Below are 24,540 nucleotides of genomic sequence, written 5' to 3'. Positions count from 1 at the left end.
TCCAGGGCATTGCGGTCGCTACCTCGCCAGGATAAACGTTGAGGGGGGGGGGGCAGGATGGCTGTGACTGAGGAGGGCATGGTGACGGAGGGTGTGGCAGTGTGCATGTGACTTTGATGGTGATGAAGTAAGGGAGTGTGTGACCAGAGGGACTGGGTGCACGTGTTAGGGAGGGTGACAGGGGATCGGGTATGCATTGCATGGAGAAAGGTTGACAGGATGTCTGTTACCGGGAGGTTCAGAGTAGGATGTGCCCGACAGAGAGAAAAGTGGAGACAAGAGGTTAAGGAGGGATGGGTACACTTGACCAGGCAGGGATTTGCAGCGTGAGGGCACGGGAATGATGAGGACAGGTTGCACATGTGAGTTGGTGCAGTGGGGTGCAGCATATGCCTGGCCAAGAGGCAAGATGTAAATGACAGAGGATGTGCAGGGGGAAAATGACAGCAGGGGAGCAGGAGGAGTGTAACAGAGGGGGCAGTAGGGGTTAGGGTGCACAAGAGACAGAGTGCATGTGATAGAGGGGGGGGGGGTCAGGGTGTGCGAGACAAATTGTGCTTAGCAGAGGTGGGCAGAATGTGTAATTGAGAGGTGCACCGGACTTATAACCCAAATGGGCAAAGTGTGGGTAATCCAGAAGGGTGTACAGGGCATGTAACCAGAAGTGGCAGGGTGAGCAGTGGCGGCTCCTCCACTAAGGTGGAGGAGCGTCGCCCCCCAAAAGTATGATAATAACTGTCATTTTTCCCCCCACTATTTTCTGGCACTGTAAAGGTGAGGGTAGGGCTGTGCTAGCTGCAGAGCAGTTGGAGGAGTGGTTTGCACACTTTAAAGTGGGCATGACTGCTTGGCCAGCCGTCTTGGCCCGCCCATACAGTCATGCGCACTTTGCATGTTCCCCATCAGGCTGCATTACAAATCATGAAGATTGATAAGAAAAGACTTCAACAAATCACTACAAACAACGTCTTTACACTATGCCAAATTGATATGTCTTATTTGTTCAGGTTTCATTGCAGAGTCTGCAAACACAGATTTGGGACGCAGCCAGGTCGACAATACATCTGTCCTAGGTTGAGTAGCTGAGAAGGGCACACTGTGCAAAAGGTACAGTGCATGTGTGTCAGTGTCTAAACGTGTTTCACAGAGAGCTTACATTAAAGTCAGAGACTTCTTGGCTTCCACTTGACAGCTGCTCTCATTCATTTTGTAGTCTACCAAAAGTGGTAGTGAAGCACAAAGGACCAGAGGCCACTTACCCATCATCCTCCGCCCTATTTCCTGGAAGGTCTTCCTCTTCTTACGCTCCTCTTCAATCAGCTTCTGTCGTTCCTCAACCTCTTGCTGTCGCCGCTTCAGGGCCACTGCCTCACGCTCAGCTTTAGAGAGGAACTTGGGCTGAAAAAGATCACAGGTACTTTTGACTGGGGCACTGGAATGTGTGCTGCACTCTGCTATTTGGAAGACTGTGTAGAGGTCTTTAAAAGTGTGAAGAGAGATCTGCAGTTGGCATGCAAGGATCTGGTGCAGGTGGGATCTGCAAGAAAGTGTACTGGCTACCTTCTATCGTATGTTGAGCTAGCATCTGCAGAAAGATAAGCTGGTATCGGGTCTGAAGAAGAGTGCTATCATCATGTCTGCATGAATCATCTCAGACCCACCTGCACAATGGTGACTTGAGATCTAGTCTGCAGAGGGACACCTGGCATCTAGTCTGCAGAAGAATAAATATGGCCTGGTCTGTAGTCGATCATCTGAGATCTTCTTGATGGGAGTCTCTGGAAGGTGTGTTCTGCACAAGAGGCATCTAGGGTCGGGTTCCCAGTAGGGCGATGTAGCATCTTCAGTAGGAATATAGGTTTTTGCTTTGTCTGCATGAAGTGTCAAAACAAAAGGGGGAACCCTCTAACCACCAAATCCAACCAATCAATAGAAACCATACACATAGCCGTCAGACAATACGTGTGAACATATAACTTTATAAGAAAATATTCATCAACATTTTTTGTGCATGGCATCATGACAAAATAAAACTTTCAAAAGGACATACCTCAATAACAAATACATTGGTATGACTGAAACAACAAGTTAGTTCTAATAATGGTTTATTTGAATACTGGAGGTACATTCTTTTGAATGTTTTATTTTGTATTGTAATTGGATTTATATAGCGCTTACTACCCCTGACGAGGCGTCGAAGCGCTTTTTCGGCGGGTAGCACGCTACTCCGGGACCCATAGAGGATTAGTATTGAATTAGTATAGTGAAACATGCAAGTACATTTTAAGTGGTGGATAGGTTAGTAATTTCTTTGGAATGATAGCAGAAGGATAGAGGAGGAAAAAAAGGTTTGTATTTATATAGTGCTTGTTACCCCTGATGGGGTGTTGAAACATGCTATTCAGGAAGCACATAAAGGATTAGTGGTGAAATAATATGGTGAAATATGAAAGTAATTTCAGTGGTGAATATTAGTCAGTTATTTGGAGTGAGAAGGATAGCAGAGGGATAAAAGGGGAAGAAAGGTTTGCATTCATATAGCACTTGTTACCCCTGATCGATGCTGAAGCGTTTTTCTGGCGAGTAGTACACCACTCCGGAACTCAAAGAATTAGTGTTGAAAATTAAAATAGTAAAATATGAAGAAATTGGAGTAGTGGATATGTTATTCAGTTATTTGGGTAGAGAAGGGTAGGTGGCGGGATAGTGAAGGGAAAGAGGTTTGTATTTATATAGCGCTTGCTACCCCTGATGGGGTTTTGAAGCGCAAGTAGCAAGCTACTCTGGAACCATCTGACTACTTCCTGTTTGGGCGCCAGGATACCCGTAGGGTGACAGTTGCGCGTTACAAATAATAAATACAATACAATACAATATAATACAATACAACCATCAGGATTAGTGTTGAATTAGTATGGTGAAACATGAAAGTAATTTTAGTGGTGGATATGTTAGTCAGTTATTTGGATTGAGAAGGGTTGGGGAGGAGTTGAAAAGAGGGAAGAGTTTAGAAAGGTTTGCTTTGTGGGATCGGTATAGTGAAAAAGATGTAAGATGATGTAAGGAGGGGTAGAGTAGGAGAGAGTCTAGAAAGAGTTATTTTGGGATCATAGTAGTGGTTTGGGGTTAAATGAGAGAGTGAATGTTGAAGATATATTGAGCGAAGTATAGGCTGAGAAATAGGGACGTGCATTGGAAATGCTAAATTAGAAGAAAGTGATAAATATATAGATCCATAAGTACATTCAAAGTACATAGATGCATAATGGGGGTATGTATATTGGGCAGCATTTCTGGTCCTGGTCAGTCTCGAAAAATGCACAAAAAATGGCTATGAATAATAAGAAAGTTAGGCATTCACACACACTGACTAATGGCTTTGTGTATACATTCTAATAATTAATAGGTTTGATAGCTGGTGCCCTCCCCACCCCACTTTTTTTTTTCCCTTTTTTACAGACAAATGCAGTCAATGATCCCTTCCCCATCAGCCTGAATAGAATTAACCCTGTAATGTTAAAAGAAAAATTGTCTGTTAGATGGTCACCCAAAATGTGGAGGAAGGTGTGCTGGAACCCGTAGGGAATGAGCAGGAATATGCAGCTGGGTGTGTGGATATCTTGTTTTTAAATGGGTGTGAATGGGTTCAGTGTACAAGAGAGGGTGCTCTGGTCTGACCTGTAGGATCTGCTCTGCAGAAGTGCAATGACAAGACACATAAGCTATGCAAGAGGGTCAGGGTCTGTCCTGCAAGTGGGTGGTCTGATCTCAGCATACAGGAGGGGGAACCCCACTACAACAGAGCATGGGCTTGCTGCCTGTGAAACACATTAACCGAAAGTCTAAACCGCTCTGCTGTAGTATATGTATGTATTGAATAATATCCATTGGAGAAGCCTGAAAATAATTAATATGTAATCTACAGTAACCTTCAAAGCTATTCCACTTTGCAACTTAAGAAGCTTGTGTTTTAAGATGCCTAGCCTTGTTCAATGTACCAATACAGTCTTGAGGTAAATGCAATATAAAACATGCTTACAGGAATTACTCCCTTTATTCAAAATGATCGTAGATTCAATTGGCGATACTGGGAGGGCTCTCCCTTCTTGGAGAACAGCTAAGCTGGTATTCTTTTTTAAAAAACAAAAGCCTGCAGATGAGTGCGGGTCGTATAGACCGATATCTTTGATAAACGCAGACGCCAAGGCTTTTGCTAAAATACTGGCAAATCGACTCGCACCTCTCATGCCCGAACTGGTCAATGCTCAACAACACGGATTTGTCACAGGACGTGATACTACCGCCCATATTAATATGGCCATCACGGCTTTTGATATAGCATCGATTAATCCCACCTCACTCGGAATGATCATGTTAGATGCTGAAAAAGCTTTTGATCGAGTGGGGTGGGATTTTTTGTGGGCTGTTCTGGAGGCCTTTGGCATCGGGGGTAGATACCTTGGATGGATTCGGTCGCTATATCATCAACCAATGGCAAGGATCAGTTATGCAGGAAGGAGCTCTCTCAGTTTTCCAATTGGAAGAGGAACAAGGCAGGGGTGCCCTCTCTCACCCCTGCTGTTCGCATTATCATTGGAGCCATTTCTTAATGCACTATTAGCACAGGATGATATGAGTCCATTCCAGCACATGGGGAATAGCTTAAAAATTACCGCATACGCGGACGATGTCGCTATCTTTACTACTGATGTACTTAAAGCTATACCTGCTGTAATAGAAGAGGCAAAACAATTCGGAAATGTATCTGGATACAAATTAAATATAAATAAAACTCAGGTTATCACCAACTATAATCCACCAGGGCTGGTACCTGGTCTGTGCTCCAATGCAGTGTATCTAGGTGTTAAAATATCTGCAAAGATCGAAGAAATAATAGCCCTTAACTATGACTCACTTTTGAAGGAAGTGGCTAAATCTTTAAAAAAATGGCACAAGATACCATTAAGCCTGGTTGGACGTATACATTTAATAAAGATGAAAATAGCACCCAAATTTCTCTATTTATTTAGATCGATTTCGTTACGCCCCAATAACCTTTTTTTTTAAAAACTCGATGGAGTCTGTAGCAGCTATATATGGGGCTATGAAAAGGCTCGGAGAGCAATAAATCTGCTAAAGCTCCCAATTGACAAAGGGGGATTAACGTTCCCCGACTTTAGATTATATTTCTTTGCTTCTTTTTTTCATCAGATACGTAGCCTACTGAGAAATGACAACTCCTTATTTTTTCATTATTTTATGTTAGGGCACGATAGTAAACAATTTTTGGCCCGAACAAATGACCCAAATTACTTCAAACAAGTCAAGTTTAAGACTGCTAAGCATATCGTACAAATTTGGAAGCAAATTATGATTCTTGATAAAACGCCTTTTTTAAATGCTGAACTAAGGCTATGGGGAAACCCAGGACTTCCAGAATTATTCTCAGACGGGGAAGGGACAGCTTGGTCCAGCCATGGCATTAAAACTTTGGGAGATCTTTACGGACCTGATGGTTTATTAGGGTTTTCATCACTTAAATTAATATATAATCTGAACGATAGAATGTATTTTAAATACATGCAAATTCAAGACTTTCTAGTTCGGAGAATCAATATTAAAGAAGTCCGACACTCGGATATTCTACAATGCTTATATTCAGATAGGACTAAGTCACTTATCAGTAAAAGCTATTGTCTTTTGAACCTGGCAAAGGGAGATGATAGTGTTAAGTTAGCATCCAAAAGGTCCGACCGGCTAGGATTAAGTATAACTCCCAAGCAGATATCTACTTCCTTTACCCAACTCAACCGATTAGTACAGTCTTCTAGTATGAGATTGCAGTCTTACAGAACTATTTGCCAACTATACTACACTCCTCAAAGAATCTCAAGTTGGGTACTAGATAATCGCTCAAATGAACGTACCAGTTGTCCCAAATGTAAATTAGAAGCTGCTGATATTGTCCATATGCTTTTCTCATGTCCGGCGTTATCAGAGTTCTGGAAGGGCGTCGTAGGAATATTAGATAGAAAACATATTATATCACCACCCCTTTCAGCTCATTTGATTTTATTAGATCTGCAGGAAACAAATAGCCCAAATAAAGATTTGAACTCTATTCTATATGCTTGTGCAAGATTAACTATAGCTAGGGCATGGATATCTCCAGATCCACCGCACGTTATTGAGTGGTGGGCTCTGGTAAATGAAATACACACTATGGAGATAGCACTAGCAAGACTAACCCTCTGAGGAAAAAAGAGGGAGTATGGGACATTCTATTCTGGGGAGAGTAATTTCATATGTACTTGGCCTCAGATACTAAATTAAGGCTCATTCAAACGCAGATTTGTTATTGTTTATTTTCTCTACCTCTGCGTTTATATCTCTGTTTGGTTTCTCTTTATGCTTATGTATATTTTTGTTTTCTTTGGTATAATCATGTTCTGAATTGTAAAAGTATTTATTTTACTCTGTCTCTTGTGATATCAATAAAAATGGGAAAAAAAGAGGTAAATGCAAATACCCAAACTCTATGACACCAGGAACCAAATCTCCAAGTCAAGTTAGTAAATCTGGTAGAAGTGGAAGTTTGCAATGTGGCAGAAAAAAACAGTTCTAAGAGTTAGGTAAACCAAGGAAGTTTTTTTTTTTGCCTATAGGAGCATCAGTATCCGTGTCACTGCTGCTTGATATGTTTTCTGCATAACATTTGAGTTGAGAGGGAAAAGGGGAAAAAGCTTAGACATGCATCCCTCGCTAACCCAATCTCACAGAACGTCCTCGAGACTGAGGATATCTGGAAGTGGGGTGTTGGCATTGATCATCTTTTGTGGTTAACATATCTGCTAGTGGCATGCCCCACTTGTGAAATGGTGTGTTATAACTGTCTTGCTCTCCCTCTCCGGAGTATCTTTATTGCCGCTGCTTAAGAAATCTGGCAAGTGGTGGCCCAATCCAAGGGTTGATGCAGGTACAGAAGTAAGTGAGTATGACATCGGTGTTAGTCCCACGGCCCTAGGGTAAAGTCGGAGGGGGGTATGGAAGTGGTTGGGCTATGTTTTCCGGTGCGACTTGCACCACTCTGTAAGCTTCCTTGCTCCATCACTCCTATCCCCACTCATTCTGCATCTCCTTACATCAGCTGACCCCTTCACTGAGCTTTCCAGCACATCTGCAAGATAGGTAATATATATGCCAAGCATTTGTCTTACAGACGCACCCCCCACCCAACAGGAGGCCCAAGTGCGCAGAAACCCCAGGGGGCCAAATCATATGTCACCAGCATTCTTAAGACCAGATACAGGGACCAACTCACACAAAGGAAATATGATAGACCCTACAATCCTTTTTTTATTAGGTTGCAAATTAGCATATAAACTCTGCCACTACAGACGTTTAAGTGCCAAGGCAAAAAAGAAAGGCTCAACGTCAAGTAAACCTCAAGCTGGCCTGGTCCCAGTCCCAACCTTACCCGCAGCATCCGCTCATGTGACCCAGACTTCCCTCAGCTGCGAAATGAGCAATTCAGCACAAAAAGGGTTGCGGACTGGGGCCTGCTTGAAGAACTCCAAGTCCACCCCAAGACCCAGTGCGACAGCACCCCACCCAACTCGAAGTAATACTGGGAGCAAATACCTCTCCTGCAAGGCAAAAACAATTAAATATTTATTTCGGAAGGGCAGGAGTTCCCAACTTGAAACATCAGTCCCATCAACTCAAGTAGTTCAAGCAGCCTCTGTGCCTTCTACCCATTCAGAACACTCAATCCTGGTCCCACCCACAGACACTATCCAAGTAGGGCTGTGTCACCAGATCTCTTATAGCCCTGCCTCTTGCATGGACATTTGCATTATCGAACTATCATCTGACAGCCTACTAAGTGCATCACTGGAATGAAACCCAAGATTAACAATAAGTCCAACAATGGGGACAGGGTCTCCACGCAATGCAAAGGCTGGATTTATGTTGCACAAAGACACAAATATTCTTAGAAACCTTCATACTGCTCTACCTCCCCACCCCTCCAAACCCAAGCAGAGCCTTTGCATCGCAAGGGCTTCTTTGTAGACCAAAGTAAATGAACCAGCCCAATGAATTCCTGGGCCCTCCGATACCAACAGTGTGCAGATATCTACACCCTACCTGGTTCAGGACGTCGTGCTTCTGGATGCAAACACAGGACTGGCTGGAAGCAACTGACAACTAAAACCATTCCGGCACTAGCACTCAACCAAGTGCCGTTATTTCAAAGATAAACTCTGAGAAATGCACCCAAATCTCCATATTGAATGACAATTGGTCTCTTCTGGCCCAGAATTTCAACCAGACAGAGTTACTAACTAATGGTGAAGGACCAGGCCATTCTTTCCTTCACGCAGACACTGATTAGAGGAACTTACTGGCCTCCATTAATTTCACCCTGACCACCACAATAACCGCCCTCACCTGGCAGTCAGATAAGCTGGAACTTCAACTAGACTTGATAAACACATTAGCCACGCCCATAACCAGGCTGGAGTGTAAATTAGATGCCCTTGACCCATATGTCCAACCGGATAATATAACCTGTGAAAGGGCCAGCACCAGCTCCTGCCATCCAATTGTAGAAAAATTAAGCACCCTTCTGGACATTTTATCAACTGTGATAACAGACAGGAAACAGGTTGTATTAGGGCCGATCAACACAGGCGCTCACTGTACACCTCATGTACACTTCAAACCAGACTTCTTTAGTCACCATTGTGGTACCAAATGCTGCCAGCTCACAATCATCACCAGGCACTATGGCACTGGTGGCCAGTTCGGAAACTATCACCAGCTACTCACAAAATGCAGCCCTGTCACTGGGCAACTAGGTCAACCCAGTGACCATAGATATTGGGCCCCTGAAGAACAACCAAGTGCCACTCAAAAAATAGTTTTTTAGTGGTGCAACCTAGGCACTCCAGCAGGCGCCACACTCGCAATCTTCAATGACCAACTAAGTGCAAATTTAACAGTACACACCTAGATGGCTCTCCCAGCTATTTCATCCACCACAAAGTCAGTAAGCATTGGAGGACCATGGAGTGCATCTACCATCGCAAGTGCCAATCTCAGTGAACCAACTCAGGCGACTAAACCATGGAGCAGATCCTTATCAAAAAGATCCAGGAAAAGGATGAAAAAGGCTCAAAACAAAGCCAAAAAAGAACAACTAGCAATATAAAAGGTGCCTCAAGCACAGGCACAACCTGCAACTGAAATCCCGGACAATGTGTACTCTACCTTCTTGGGAATTCCACCCCCTAGGATGATACAGAGTTGAGGGAATACAAATCAACCTAAAGAAACTTGTGTGCCCTCCTGCCCAGCATAAGACAACCCTGGAAAGAGGCCAATACAAATACACAACCAGGAGATTCCCTTCCAGTTTCATGATTATCTAAGGCTCAATTAAATAACAAATGCCTGGCAATAGCCTATACTTATTCCTTGTTTTTTTTGTATTCTTACTCGATGTCATTATTGCTTTTATGTGCTTCCTTCCATCATTTTTGTAAAGCGCTCGGATATCCTTCGGGATCTTGTTCGCTCTATATAAAACTTTATAAATAAATACTAACCTCACAAAGACCCCCAATTCCATTTAAAACAGCAGACCTGGACAATATGACTATCTCGCAAACTTGTGTAAATCAGTACCGGGAAGGGAAACTAGGAGATAAGATTGCAGCCAGCTCCATGAGTAGCAACAGTTCCATCAACGAACACAATCTGAACAAAAATCAGCAAAACTGCTCCTCAAACCCCTCTATCACTCCGAGGGCCAACACGATATCTTAAACTGATCCAATCTGTTAAGACTGCTTCAAACCACCGACAACTTGCAAGAATAACCACAGAAGATATCTTGGCAGTCAAATTTAGAACATTGACAAACAGCCTAAATATGCCAGAATCAACATTTGCATTAATCGCAGACATCTTGTCTTGCAAAACCTCATTTGACAAATGAGGGCTAGAGATGAGGGGACCACTGGCCCCAAAATGCCCTCAGCCTCTGAAGGAACAAGAAGCCCATTCAAGGCCCTGGACATGACCACGCAGTATCCTCCGGGAGCTGCAAACTCTCAACTTAATCTGACTTCTAACAAACTGAGCATATCATGCACCCATGACAACCGAGACAAAAACCTGTCTTAGAGCGAATTGGAAATCCAAAACAAGGAAACCACAGGAGGTGGCTATGCACAACACTTCCGAACAACGTAAGGAATTACTTTGTTATTCCTAAGGCAGCTACTCTGCACAGTGTGAACCTAAAAGGAACCGTTGTATAATCTTTATATCATGGAACGTGGCAGGCCTTGAGAAGTTACTAAAGTCTGCAGCCGTAATGACCCTTGTTCAGTCCGCAGACCTGCTCGGTTTCCAAGAAACCTGGGCAACCAGCTCTATCACAATCCCGGGATGCAGCGAACTCTTCCAGCCAGCTGGAATAGCCAACATATTTGGGAAAGCTTCTGGTGGACTTGCAATTTATGTGAACCTTGTCTTAGACTTTAAAGTACACCTTCAAACCTCATGATAAAATGTTCCAACTGGAGTCCCTAGAAGGCCTGCAAATAAATGGCCGAAACTGCTTTTGACACAGGACCCCTGGCAAGGCTAACCAGGTTCCATGGCTCACTCGAATCCATTCTGTACGATAATCCAACAAATGAAGTCATAATTTGTGGTGATTTTAACCAACGATCCATGGGTACTACCCTGACAAACTTGGCATTAGGATATGAAACTGGCAATTTGTTAGCCACCTTTTTTCAAGCACATAGCCTGAGTTCTTCAAGGGAATAAGCACCTTGGATTATGTGAATGCAACAATTAGGAGATTGGATGCTGTAGCTATATTTGACATCTTATCACGTTCAGAGAGTGTTCATCTTCAACTTGTCACTATCTTCTATGTCAGTTCTTACCGGCTCAAAAAGACCTTAAGATAATTGCTGAATGTATGGGCGAGGAAAGACACAATCTAATCAGAAGGATTAAATGGGGTCCAGTAAACTTGCAAAAACAAAAAGCCTGGGAATCTCAAGACCCTAAATGGTGTAACTCTCTTGGCTAACTGGGTCCCAGTGGTCAGTGAATTACGAAGAGTGCTTGGTGGCCACTCCCGCACTCAATTCAACACACCCAAATCCCCACGAAAAGTAATCAATCCCCACATCAATGCAAGCAAATTGAGGCTGCGTAGGCTCCAAAATATCTGCCAAAGAGAACGTAGCATCAAAGCCAAAGCAGATTTGCTAACAAGACTGCAAGCCTTCAAAAAACAACACAAACGGAAGGTTTGGGCAGTCAAGTCCAGGTAGAATGGCTGCATGTGTATTCGCTGATGAGCAAACCCGGACAGGCAGATCTGTAGATGATCTAAAGAAGAAAAATGCCCTGTAACAACAAGAGTGAACGCCGTCTCCAAATTCAAGTGGCTTGCTCATGTCCATAACCTAAATGCTGCAGCGAATGCCCCAGATGAGGACTTTGCGCCCCAGGTCGACTGCCCTAAAATCAGGTACCAGGAAACATCGTTTTGGGACCTGACATTTCCAAAACTCTGCAAAAGATTAGAGCCACAGGGCACTCTGCCCAAATGGGATACTCGCAGTGGTCTTTAGAGGGTATCTTGAGCTGTTGACCGCTATACTGCTTCCCCTTTTTAGGTTTCGCCTGGCGAACAGCTGCGCAGCAGTGCAGGCGAATCTTTTGAGAACAGTCTGGGGCTTTGTTCCGCCTCTCTGTTCCATCGGCTAGCTCCATAAATGGAGGCTAGCCATTGGAACAGAGATGCGTCACTCATTCCCCGAGCGGATTCGTGGGCGTTCCGGCGATTTTTACTCATCCCGCCCATTTTCGTGCGTCATGCGGCGGTGGGCGGTTGCTTGTTCTTTTCCAGCAAAGGCGTGTTTTTGTCATTCCGCAGAAGATGGTGGCCGGGCAGTAGCTTACTGCGAGGCTCCGTCTTGAAACTTTCGAGTTCGTATATGTAATGTACCTTTTGCTAACTCGAAACACAACAGAAGATACCAGTGGGTCTAGGGCCAGACACAGCTCAGAGTCGTATGATAGTCATCTAATTCACCACAGTACCCTGATCACCCAGAGTTAAAAATTGATTCGGCACAAAAGGCTCTCAAGGGATGAGGAAAATACCCATCAGTCACCATACGGATCCGCCCTTCATCATTTGGGATTTTATCCGGACCACCCGTCTGAGAAGATCAGTGCCACAATCAAAGGATGACCTGGTGGTAAGGAGGTCCCTTTTGTGGTTGTAGGCTACAGTGTGGTCTACCACTCGATCTTAAGGAGTGGGAAGAAAAATGGGACTGTGGTGTGCAGTGCAAGTAAATGTGAGTGCAATAAAGAAGAAACCAAGACAAAAGAGTGTGTTAAAATTGGTTAGAAGAGCACGGAATGATATTTATTCTATGTATGCTCTCAATACCAAGATTAACAAGCATTGGAAATGCAATAGGTCTAGAAGAAATTCTGCAGAGGGGAGGCAAGATGGCCGCCGTGACTCTGTAGAGAGAAGTCGCACTCTACACTCTCTCCTATCCTAGGATGATGGAGTATTGGTGACCCCAGGGATGTGGGTTCTGACTGACCGGACTTCCCTTGCCACAGCTGATGTATTCAAACCGGTCTGGTTGAGGGGATCGTGGGACTTCCCTGTAACAGGAGTGAAGAGGAAACTGATAGACTGGCTTAGCTGTTGGAGAAGTTTTCTCAACGGAATGAAAGTATTCCCGAAGATGTCCCAAAGATCGAAGGCGGATAAAGATAAACCTGCAGCAGCAGCAGGATCGACTAAGTCTTCAGGCGCCGCTATGAGAGAGGGGGCTATCCCAAAGACAGCCCCTGCGAGGAAAGCGCCGGATTTATCGGGCCGAAATTTGAAGAATACGCCAGTAAAGCAGCAGGAGAAGAAATTAGAAGCGGGACCTGAGACCCGATCAGCACTGCTCAAATCTGCAAAAGAGAACGCACCAGACGGGAAGCCCCAGCGAGCGCATGCAGCTCATGGAATCGGAAGGGACCAGAAGAGGCAAGCGACCTTACCTGAGTCGTTCACTACGAAGATCCCTCTGGCGGTCCCCCGCATAGAGCTCACCGCAGACACGCAGCAGCAGAGGGGACAGCAGTCGACAGTTACCGGCGAGCAGAGGATCAAAGAGACAAACGCGGAAGCAGACGCCGCAGACCGCGAGGACGCAAGCAGCGAAGCCCTGGTTGCTAGGCAACAGAGAAGCAGCGTAGGAGGCGGTATGGAGAATGCAGAGCAGCAAGCAGAAGCTCCTGAGGCCGCGGGAGGAGAGGAGACGGAGGCGGCGACGGGTAAGACTTTGGGATGTGACCCGGTCAGTATCAGTGACAATATTAATGTCCCTAAACAACTTACAACTACAAATGCAAATAACGAGCTAATGCTAGACGCTCTTTTGTCAGTAGAGGCGGAACTGTTTGACAATCGTCCGAAGGCTACTGAAGCAAGCTGGGGTAGCACGCAGAGTTTAACGGAGCAGCAGGGGCCACAGCATAGGCTCTGTCTGGATCCAGACTTGGGGAGAAATAATAAAAGCCTTGACAGAAGCGCGAGGGGAGGCTCACCAGAGTTTTTCTCGGTTAATGAGGGAACAGACTCATCAGAACTAAGTGAGATGGAAACAGAGGAGGAGGAAAGCGGGACTGAATGTACTCCCGACTCAGACATTAGTAACTGTCCTAGCGAATCAGGGACAAAAAAGAAAAAGGGTACTTTGGGAGCAAAAACAAGAAGTGGAAGAGGCTCAAGAAGTAGCATGTCTAAGAAACTATCATGGGACTATGCCGCTACTTCAGAGACCTACAAAGAAAGTGAGCAGGGAAGAGGGGTAAAGGAGGGAAAGCAGGATAACCAAAGGGTAACCTTAGAAATGCTGTTTGGAACCCTGAAGCAGATGCAAAAGGAGGCAAGAACTGAGAGCAGAAGAGCGAAAAGAGACACAAAAAAGCTGCAACTATCATTAAGGAAAGTAAGCAGAAAGCAGGAAGAGGTCGAGGAAAGAGTGTTACAAGTGGAAGAGAGGACAAGTAGGGTGGAGGACGAAGTGACAGATTGGCAGACTTTTAAGACGGATCAAGAAAAAGTGGTGGAAGACCTCCAGTGGAAGCTGGAAAGCTTTGAAAATCGTCAAAGAAGGAACAATGTGAGACTTTTGGGGGTGGAGGAGGGAAAAGAGGGACAGGATCCTAGAGGGTACGTGGTTAGGATCTTGGAAGAGGCCTTTCCTAACTCAAAATGGCAATGGGATGTGGAGGTGCAAAGAGCACATAGGTACCCACTGTTCAAGAAGAAACCCCGGGGAGGGCAGGAGAAGGAACTCCCAAGAGCAATGTTGGTTTTTTTGGGTAACTTCCTAGCAAGACAGGAGTTAATCGACAAAGCTAGACCTGATTCAAGAATTACAGTGGATGGTAATACTTTTTTCTCAAGGCCAGATTTTTGCCACGTCACCGTGGAAAGAAGGTGGAAATTAAGACAGATGATTGGCCCTTTCCAGAAGCAGGGGGCAGAAGCATATCTTCTGTTTCCATCTAGATTAAAAGTCATCAGGAATGGCTATGTCAAGATGTTTACATCTGAGATAAAAGCGGCAGAATATCTGGCAGAAATCACAGAGATAAATAAAGGGAAGGAGAGGGGAGCAAGAACCAGAACCCTGTCACAGTCTCCCCGGAGATCTCCACCAAAAACTCCATAAGGCAGCTAGTTGAAAGGATGGGAGAGAGTAGCGACACTGCAGAGTTCGGTCGGCTACACATAGGCCAGGATTGGCCTATTTGCCTGTAGAGAGGGGGGGGGGGGTTCCCAAGGGGTGGGGGGCAAGGGGGGGATGGGGGAGGGGGGAGGGGAGGGGAGAGACCTACAGGGCGGTTATGGGCACAGTTGTGGTGTGGTAAAAGGAGGTAAAAAAGGCTTTATTTCAAAAAAAAAGGTTGTAGGGGCTGAGGCGCACAACAAAAGGGTAATTATTAATTCCGGCTGGTTAAACTGGGAAATGGTAATGTCAAGAATTACTAATGTCCTGTAGAATTGTATCAATTAATATTTGTGGTCTTAATGAGATCAATAAGAGGTTAAAAACAGCGGCACTGTTAAAATCTTTTAAAACAGATTTAGTGTGTATTCAGGAAACACATATAGAGGGGACCAAGGCCGGTTTATTTGACCAATTAGGCTTTAAGGTGCTGGCAAAAACCAATCAGAACACTAAAACAAGAGGAGTGGCGATACTGGGCAGGAAACAGGATATAATAGTTAAAAGAAAGCTGGAGGATAACTGGGGGAGGTGGGCCATAGTTGAACTACTGTTTAGGGGGGAAATTCTTACACTTGTCTCAGTCTATGGCTCTACTGGAGATGATCCAGATATTTTACAATTTCTAGACACAGAACTTGCTCGCTGGCCGGAGCCTATTATACTATGTGGTGATCTGAATATTCATGATTTAGATAGTAGCTTTTTAGACCCTAAAAGGAGGTACTTGGGGAGGAAAAAAAGAACCTATAGGGCCCTAGCCGACTTAGTAAAGAATAATTCTTTAGAGGATCCTTGGGTACATTGTCATCCGAATCTCGATGGGAGTACTTTCTTCTCAGCACCACATCAGATTTTAGTCAGGCTGGATTATTTTTTAATCACAAGAGGGCTGATAACAGATGCAAGGATAGTAAGAGAACCGAGGATCATATCAGATCACAGCCCACTTGTACTAGATGTAAACATTGGGCAAAGGAGAAATAAGGAGCCAACACAGTGGACCTTTGATAGAGCACTCCTGCAGGATAGCGAATATAGGGAAAGGATGGTGGCATGGATTAATGAATTTTGGACAATCAATAGAGGTACTGCATCACCAGGAATTGTGTGGGATGCTTTTAAAGCCGGTATAAGAGGAGAGACCTTAAGCTATGTTATCCGATCACAAAGAAGAGAAAGGGAGGAATTAGAAAGAAATAATGAAGTACTAAGGGAGGCTGAGGAGGAGCTTATGTTGGCCATACAAGCACACACGCCAGTGGAGCAGATTTTGCTAAAATTAGTTGTCCTTAAAGCTGTAGCTATGGAAGGGATGGCAAAAAAGACGGTGGAGAAATATCTAGCCAATAAAGAAAAGGCATATGAACTTAGCGAAAGGGTGGGGCATATTCTAGCGGTGCGAGCTAGACAGAGAGACGGGATGGCTGATATTAAGGAGATGAAAAACAGTTATGGAATTAAAGTTAAAGATACAGAGCAGATTAGGGAGGTCTTTAGGCAGTTTTATATGGAATTGTATAAGGCAGATGGACATGGAAGTGAGGAGGATATGCGGGCATACCTGAGGGATGTTGAGCCATCTCATCTGGAGGAGTCAGACAGAGTTGAGTTGGAAGAAAAGTTTAAGGTGGAGGAATTTGTAGAAGCACTGAAGGAACTCCCATCTGGGAAGGCTGCTGGCCCAGACCAGATCCCAGTTGAATTTTATAAGGTATTCCAGACCCCCCTGTTAGAGGATATGTTTAAAATAATGGAGCTGGCACAATTGGGTGAAACTGTTCCATGTTCCTGGGGTGGCGCGGACATCATAGTTATTCCTAAGAAAGGTAAACCACCAGACGTCCCAGGCTCCTACCGGCCCATCACTTTGATGAATGCCGATGCAAAGGTGTTCTCAAAAATAATGGCAAAAAGACTCTCTAAGAAAATCGAATCCTTAGTTATACCCTCTCAGCATGGATTTATTCCAGGGAGAGGGACAACTCACCACACCAGGCAGGTTATCACGGCATTCGATGCTGCAGATATCCTGGAAGAACCAATGGCGGCAGTGTTCCTTGACGCCGAAAAGGCCTTCGATAGGGTCTCATGGGGATATCTGTGGGAAGTTTTAAGGTGGCATGGCATAGGACCAGGCTTTATAAAGGCTATGCAAACGCTATATATAGCCCCTACGGCCAAGATAAGAATTAGTAGAGGTTACACTAATGCAGTTAACATTCAGAGAGGCACAAGACAGGGTTGCCCCTCTTCTCCCTTGCTGTTCGCGTTGTACCTTGACCCTTATATTCGCAAACTGGAAATGAATCAGCAAATATTGCCACTGGTAATAAATGGGCGCAGACTTAAATCATTAGCTTATGCGGATGACGTTGCTATTTTGACTCCAGAACCAGTAGCTGCCATTAGGGCAATCGAATTGGAAGCTGAGAGTTTTGGCCAGTTTTCAGGTTATAAGTTGAATACGACCAAGACGCAGATAGTTAAAAACCAGTGGGCAAGGTGTATTGATGGAAGAGTGACAAGTACGGCAACCTATTTAGGGGTGCAAATGACGGCAGATATAAGTAAAATTGTGGAGAATAATATGGATCCCTTGATAACTCAAATGAAAAAAGATTTAGACAGAATGAACAATTTGCACCTGTCGCTAGTTGGCTGTACAAATATTATTAAAATGCTGATTTTACCAAAATTTCTGTATGTATTTAGGGCGGTACCATTACTGGTTGAAGCCAGCTGGTTTAATTGTATAGAAGCTATATGTAACAGGTTTATCTGGGCCCAAGGTAAAACCCGGAGAGCATATAGATATATGACACTTCCGAGAGAAAAAGGGGGGTGGGGGGCACCAGATTTTCGTCTATATTATATGGCTTGTGTGTTGCAGTATATCCAAGGTCTTATTGGTGGAAGCCCTGACGATGATAGAATCCAGAAAATGTCTACAGATGTGTATGCTGTAACCCTTGGGGTAAATGCAGAGAATTGTTTTTTAAAGTGTATTGATTACAGTTATTTCAAGAGGACTAAGTTTAAAACTGTCAAGGCAGCCGTTACGACATGGAATGCATTTTTGAAAAGGGTAAAACTTGGGAGATATAACAGATATGTTTTATTAACTAACAATAGGTCACTACCAAAGGATATCTTCGGAGATCATATTATGGCAGAGTGGGCACAGAAGGGGGTTACACAAATTGGAGACCTGTATGCACAAGATGGCTTTATGCAATTTTCGGAGCTGAGAGGAAAATATGGGTTAGATAACAGGGGATTTTTTAAATACCTACAGGTTAGAAGTTTCCTCAATAATAAAGTCGGGGGTCCTGCAGGTTTTAACAAAGTTGGTATATTAGAGAAAATAAAACTGGCAGGAGATTGCACTATTAAAACGCTCTATGCAGCTTTGGTGGAAGGTAAGCAGGATGACTTAGATAAATTTAGTAAAAAATGGGAAGACAAATTGGGTATTGATCCAAGATGCTTTTATGACTCATTGAAATTTGGAGCAACGATATTATGCGCTGCCCCGCTGCAGTCGCAGCATTATAAAACATTGTATTCTCTGTACTTTACACCGGCAAAGATTGCTAAATGGGGTGGGAATCAAGGAATCAATTGTCCCAGATGTAATGAAAGGGAAGCAGATAGCGTACACATCTTTGCTTCATGCCCACAGTTAAGAACTTTGATTAGGGGAATTGAGGGGTTCTTGGCGAACTCATTGGATATTACGATAACACTTACGCCAGCTTTGGTTATGTTAGGGGTGAGCGATGATGTGCAGACACATTATCCCGAATATGCTGAATTCCTTTTTGTGGTAATGGCTGTCTATAGACTAACATTAGCCAGGGCATGGCTCGATAATAACCCTCCGAATTTGCAATGCTGGCTGGCAAACATTCTATATGCGTATAATATAGAGGAAAAAATTTTTGCCCGGAAGGGTAGGAGCGGAAGACGGTTGGGGAGAAGAATCTGGGAGCCATTATGCAAATGGAAAGAAGGTCAAAGAAGGAATAGCCAGGGGTAGAGGGAAGTAGTAGTCTTTAGTCTTGAGGTTAAATGTATGTTTTGGGCTTCTTTATCGTTGATTTTAGATTATGTTTGTTGCCCTCAGTAGATTGATATCACGGTGTATTTTGTGTTTGGCCAAAAGTCTATTGTATTTAGATATTCAAAGCTTGTTGTATCGGAAATGCTCATAATTATTTGTTGTAATAAAGAAAATTATAAAATTAAAAAAAAAAAAAAAAAAAAAAAAAAAAAAAAGGAAATGCAATAGGTCTCGCAGTAGTAAAGTTTGAGCTATAGGTGTTATTTATTTTTTTGTTTTTTATTTATGTGTTGTTTTTTCTAAATAGCTAAATTAATAGCTTTCTTCTTTACAAAGCCAATAGTTATAATTTTTGTAAATGTGACACCTCTAGCATTTGTAAAGCAACATGTTTTGTATTAACGGGACTTATATGTGACTTATATGTATTGATATAAAAAAAATCAATGGCTTTAAAAAACAATTAATAATTAATACGTAAATAACATAGATTTTATGTTTTATTGCCAATAGCTTAAAGTTTATTAAATATATTTAGTGAAGATGCTGTGGTTGCGCTGAGTGAGGGTGAGTGAGGGTGAGGGTGAGGGTGAGTGAGGGTGAGTGAGGGGTTGAGGGTGAGTGAGGGTGAGGGGTTGAGGGTGAGTGAGGGTGGGTGGGTGAGGGTGGGTGAGGGTGGGTGAGGGTGGGTGAGGGTGAGTGAGGGTGAGTGAGGGTGAGTGAGTGAGGGTGAGTGAGGGTGAGGGTGAGTGAGGGTGAGTGGGGGTGAGGGTGAGGGTGAGTGAGGGTGAGGGTGAGTGAGGGTGAGGGTGAGTGAGGGTGAGGGATTGAGGGTGAGTGAGGGTGAGGGTGACTGAGGGTGAGGGTGAGGGGTTGAGGGTGAGTGGGGTTGAGGGTGAGTGAGGGTGAGGGTGAGTGAGGATGAGGGGTTGAGGGTGGGTGAGTGAGGGTGAGTGAGGGTGAGTGTGAGTGAGGGTGAGTGAGGGTGAGTGAGGGTGAGTGAGGGTGAGTGAGGGTGAGTGAGGGTGAGGGGTTGAGGGTGAGTGAGGGTGAGGGGTTGAGGGTGAGTGAGGGTGAGGGGTTGAGGGTGAGTGAGGGTGAGGGGTTGAGGGTGAGTGAGGGTGAGGGAGTTTAGCGGAGAAGCAGGACGCACTGTTTATTGTAAGCTGCGGAGTGCTAACATTTTACCCCCACCTGCAAGTGCTAGCTCCAAATTAATTTTGAGGAAAGACGCTGCGTCATTTCAACTTTTTTTAAATTAGGAATCCCGACAGAACACATTGACATCGGTGCTGATGATGTAATTAACTGCACGAAGTGTCTGAGCCAAACAGGCTTTTATGTAAGCAAAAGGTAATGAAAAAAAACTCTTACTTAGAGAGTTTTCGCAGTAGGAGACAGAGATTATGGGGGCGGGTTAGACTGCATCTTCTGGTTGCGTGTACTCTTTGCTGCAACAGTACAAAGACAACAGGGACACTTCAAGATAAGGGGCAACAACAGCCAGCAGGCCACTGTGCGTGCTATCACCAAGTAGTAGAATTGGCTGAAGGTGGGCCTGTCTGCTTCTCTGCCTGGATAGGAGCCAGGGGGAGTCGGAGCACAATAACCTGCATGAAGGCCACTGTTCCAAGTATACTTCGAGGCACTGAAAAGCATCCCCGCAGTCAGGAGCGGATCCTGTACCAGAGACACCTAGAAGGAGCATGGCAGCATCGGACCTCAATGTATGTGGCAATATACATCTGCATGGCCAAACCGCAGAGAGCTTCTTGGTCAGACTGCCCAGCGACGGGGAAGCTCTGTTATCTGAAAATACCGGAATGAGATACTCTGGCGAGCACTGAGAGCTGACGACACCCATAGCTTCCACAGTTGTGTGTACAGTTATCTCTTGAAGGAAACTATGGAGAGTTTCAAAGCTTTACATCGCGGAATAAAAGGGAGAAGTTAGTAAACAGAGTAACTGTGTCCCTAGGAATGGACTATGATGGCAAGTAATCCAGCCTGGCGGTATCTTGCAGGACTGTCTGCAACAGACAGACTCGTGTTCGCAGTTACATTTCTCTTCTGCAGAGACATCTTGCAGTCGAGGCGAGGGTCTGGTAACCGCAATCTGCTGTGAGCGAAGGTCTCCAGCACAGCTCTAACCTGGATAAAACATCTTGTGATCCGTGTGGAAGCGACAGGAATTTCCTAAAGCAAGCTCGAACAGGAGAGTAGGCTATGACGGAATATACTGGAAGCACAAATGGGCAGAGGAACACGAGCTACACGAGTCGAGATAGTGCCGAAAATCAAAAGATGTACCAGATTACTGCAAAAACAAGTATGAAAAGAAGAATATTGAGAAAAGGAGAGGGGAGGACGGAGAGATGGGAAAAGAACGGAGAGAGAGGGATAGAGAGGAGGCGGCGAGGTAGCGAGACTTGGAAGTGTAGTTAGGACACTAATGGGGGTGGGGCAGTGGGGAGATTAAGTGACAGCAGCCTGGCGGCAGTGAAAGAAGTGTAATTAGGGGGAGGAGAAGTGAGGCCGGGTGTGCTGGAGAAGCAAGACAGAGGGAAGAGAGAGAAGGGGAGGGGGCAGGGGAGGGGGCGGAGCGGGGAGAGGGAACAGACGGAGGGAAGGCAGATAAGGGGAGGGGGGAGGAGAAATGCGACACGGCGGGCAGGGGAGGGGGCGGAGCGGGGAGGTGTGAAAGCAGCAGGGGCCTGGAGTGCGGCTGAGGGAACTGATGTGCACGCACTTTTAAGCTCAATGCGCATGCGCATTGAGCTTAAAAGTCACGGGCACTGCAAGGAATCGCCACGATTCCTTGCAAGTTGGACAAAGAGTGGATAAGCCCCCATAGTCTCGCTTGCTCGATGCGCATGCGCATCGACAGGCGAGACCTAAAAATGTATGTGACCTTAGGCAATCAAGTTATGTAGACTGCCTGAGGTAGGGTCGGTCGACATGTTTCAGCAAAACACAGACTATTGCGTCCTTGCTTTCATCAGGACCAGGACTACAATGCTAAGGCTACTGCACAGCGTGAATACATGATAAAGTGAAAGAGTGACAAAAGGAGAAAATAAAACAAGTGCAAAAAGTCACCTGTAAAGTCCAAATGCCATTACAGTCAGTGTCGATCACTGTGGAAAAAAGGGGGAGTGGGTATCAGATTAGACTATCTATATCCTATGGGCTATGGAATAAGTCCATGATCTATGGATCAATATTTAAATCACACCACAAATGTTGATATATACACTCTTATTATTAGAGAGTCAGTTACTATCCATTCGGAAATATATATTATTATCCAAACGTCATACATTTCTTACCTTAATCTGTAAGGTAGACTTGCCTCACCCCACCTGGCAGCGGCTCAGGGGAAGAGGAAGCACCGCTCTAAAATACATGTGAAACACATGTCAGTCATAATGTGCACATCAAAATACAAGCACCCTCCATTATCAATGACCGGAAAACAGTAAGGCTCGCACAGATGTCAAATGCTTCCGTTCCCAAGAATGACGGAGGAAGACCTCCGTCGTAAGAAGTGGATTCCTATGAGAACGCAGCATTATCGCGAGTGAGCAGGAAGGGAGCAGCTCATCTTACCTATCCGTCGGTACTCCGGAGCCGGCGTCCTGGCCGACGGGGGAGGTACCGGAAGGCGAGCGCGATGGTGTATTTAAACGCGCCGCCATTAGTCGTCCGATTACGTGGTGTGCACGGACGTTTGTAGTCATTGGTTCTGACCCTCATGGAGTACAAAGAGCATTTTGTGCCGAATCAATTTTTAACTCTGGGTGATCAGGGTACTGTGGTGAATTAGATGACTATCATACACCTCTGAGCTGTGTCTGGCCCTAGACCCTCTGGTACCTTCTGTTGTGTTTCAGGTTCTTTGGGGACTGTACCCAGAGCTTGGTCTATAAATTTCCCCGAGGTCCTCCCCCACCATAGTGTTTTTTGCCTTTTGCTAACTCCCCCGTTCCGGGGGTGTGCAGGGATGCACACCCCCTTTCTCTGCAGGGATGCAGTCACCTTGCAATGCTGCAGTCTCCCTCGGTGATGAGGCGCTGGGCCATCCATGGTGGGGGTGTGTGACCACTGCTGACCTCCAGTCTGAGATCACTGCTGATCTTGATACAAACTCTTCTCGGGTTTCATTTGGTGGAAGTTATCTTTCAAGGACGAAGCAAAGCTGCACGGTGAGGCGCGCGGCGGAGCGCTAGGAAGCGCTGCTCCAAACTTCACATCAGGGCTTTGTATTCCGTTTTGCATCGATAACCGCACGGGGGCGCCAGACACGAACATTTTACTCACTGGGCAAGACGAGTTCAAATTGATTATTGCCTTATCAGGTGAGTTTAAGGGTGGTGATCGATCAGTGAAAGGGCCGATAATGCTCGACATTATTGGACTGAAGACTCCTGCAGCCGAGCACAGTATCCCGGGAGGCACAGTCTGCAGGCGGCCCCTGCCACTCAGCAGGTTTCTGACACTTTTTCAGACACAGAGTCCTAGGGCAACCCCTCCCCCTGCCAACAAAGAAACCAGGTGAAGGGATTCCCAGAGTTTCAATGTCCGCTTGAAAAGCACTTACCAGCACAGGGGGCGGGGCTTGCAATACTGGTGGACGCAGTGTTTCACGGACCCTGCCCGATGCAAGGAAGGAAAGAGACCCCCCCCCGGCCACTGTGTGAACTGTTACATGCAAAAAATATCAGGGATCTGTGGGCCACTCATGCCTCTGGGCCCCGGTGCCACTGCACCCGCTGCACCGATGGAAGCTCCGCCCCTGATGTGGTGGCTTCGGGTATGGGCGGCCTGGTCTCTGTTACTCACCCGAAACTCTGTCCATCACCACCCCTTGTTGTTAAATATTTTGTCCACCATAAGCGTGGAAGGGTATACTCAGATGTGAGTCCCTTGCTCATTGCACCATCAGGATTCAAGCAAGCCGGGCCGACGACGGCTGAAATGCCAGAAACCGGTCCCCGGAAGCTTGTTTCCTTCCCAGTGTAAGAATTGGCTAGGTAGTTAGGTTTGCCCTGTTCCCATCATGCACTGGGACAGAAACAGACTAATTTGCATATAGCCAGGTTCTGAGCTGGGATGGTGCAGTGAGCTAAAAAACGGTGTTGGGTCTAGCCCTGATCTCTTGACTGGGTGAGAGTATTCTGCTTAATTTAGAAACTCTGTCCATCACCACCCCTTGTTGTTAAATATTCTGTTACTCACCCGAGCTCCTCGGTGACTCAAGACCCGGCGGACATAGATTGGCTCCCGCCTGGGGTGAGTGGTCCAGTCTGCCGCTGTCTTGTAATGATGCACCGGGGGTCGCTGCTCCCCTCCTGACGAACATCGAGGGAGACGGGTCAGACTGACCGCTGAGAGCGGACCCAGAGTCCGTGAATCTTACACTGCAATTCAGGATCAAGGACTTTTCTTTCTGGTAACGGACCCTAGAGTGGCAGCTAGGCTGATCCCAGAGACCCCCCCCCAGTCTCCCACCCCCTCAAACACCGGTCATCAGCGCAGTGTTTACATCTTGCAAGTACAAGGTTCACGCAGAGCCGCCCCTCAGCTCTGTGCTGTGAGCACAGCCCCATCCATATATAAGGG

At 45.4% G+C, this 24,540-nt stretch overlaps 1 protein-coding gene across 2 annotated transcripts in view; it reads right to left on the bottom strand.

Moving 5' to 3' along the window:
• The window catches only part of DDX23 (DEAD-box helicase 23), a 232,579-nt gene that overhangs the window by 108,211 nt on the left and 99,828 nt on the right, over window positions 1-24,540 (bottom strand). For both annotated transcript variants that reach the window (XM_086963729.1, XM_086963732.1), the window contains exon 6: window positions 1,260-1,398. In XM_086963729.1, the coding sequence (XP_086819855.1) occupies window positions 1,260-1,398 (139 nt within the window). The remainder of the gene's footprint in view (window positions 1-1,259; window positions 1,399-24,540) is intronic.

Source organism: Lissotriton vulgaris, chromosome 1_1, assembly GCF_964263255.1.
Source record: "Lissotriton vulgaris chromosome 1_1, aLisVul1.2, whole genome shotgun sequence".
NCBI lineage: Eukaryota > Metazoa > Chordata > Amphibia > Caudata > Salamandridae > Lissotriton > Lissotriton vulgaris.
Note: the sequence above shows the minus strand (reverse complement) of the source record. Positions and strands in the feature narration are given on the sequence as shown.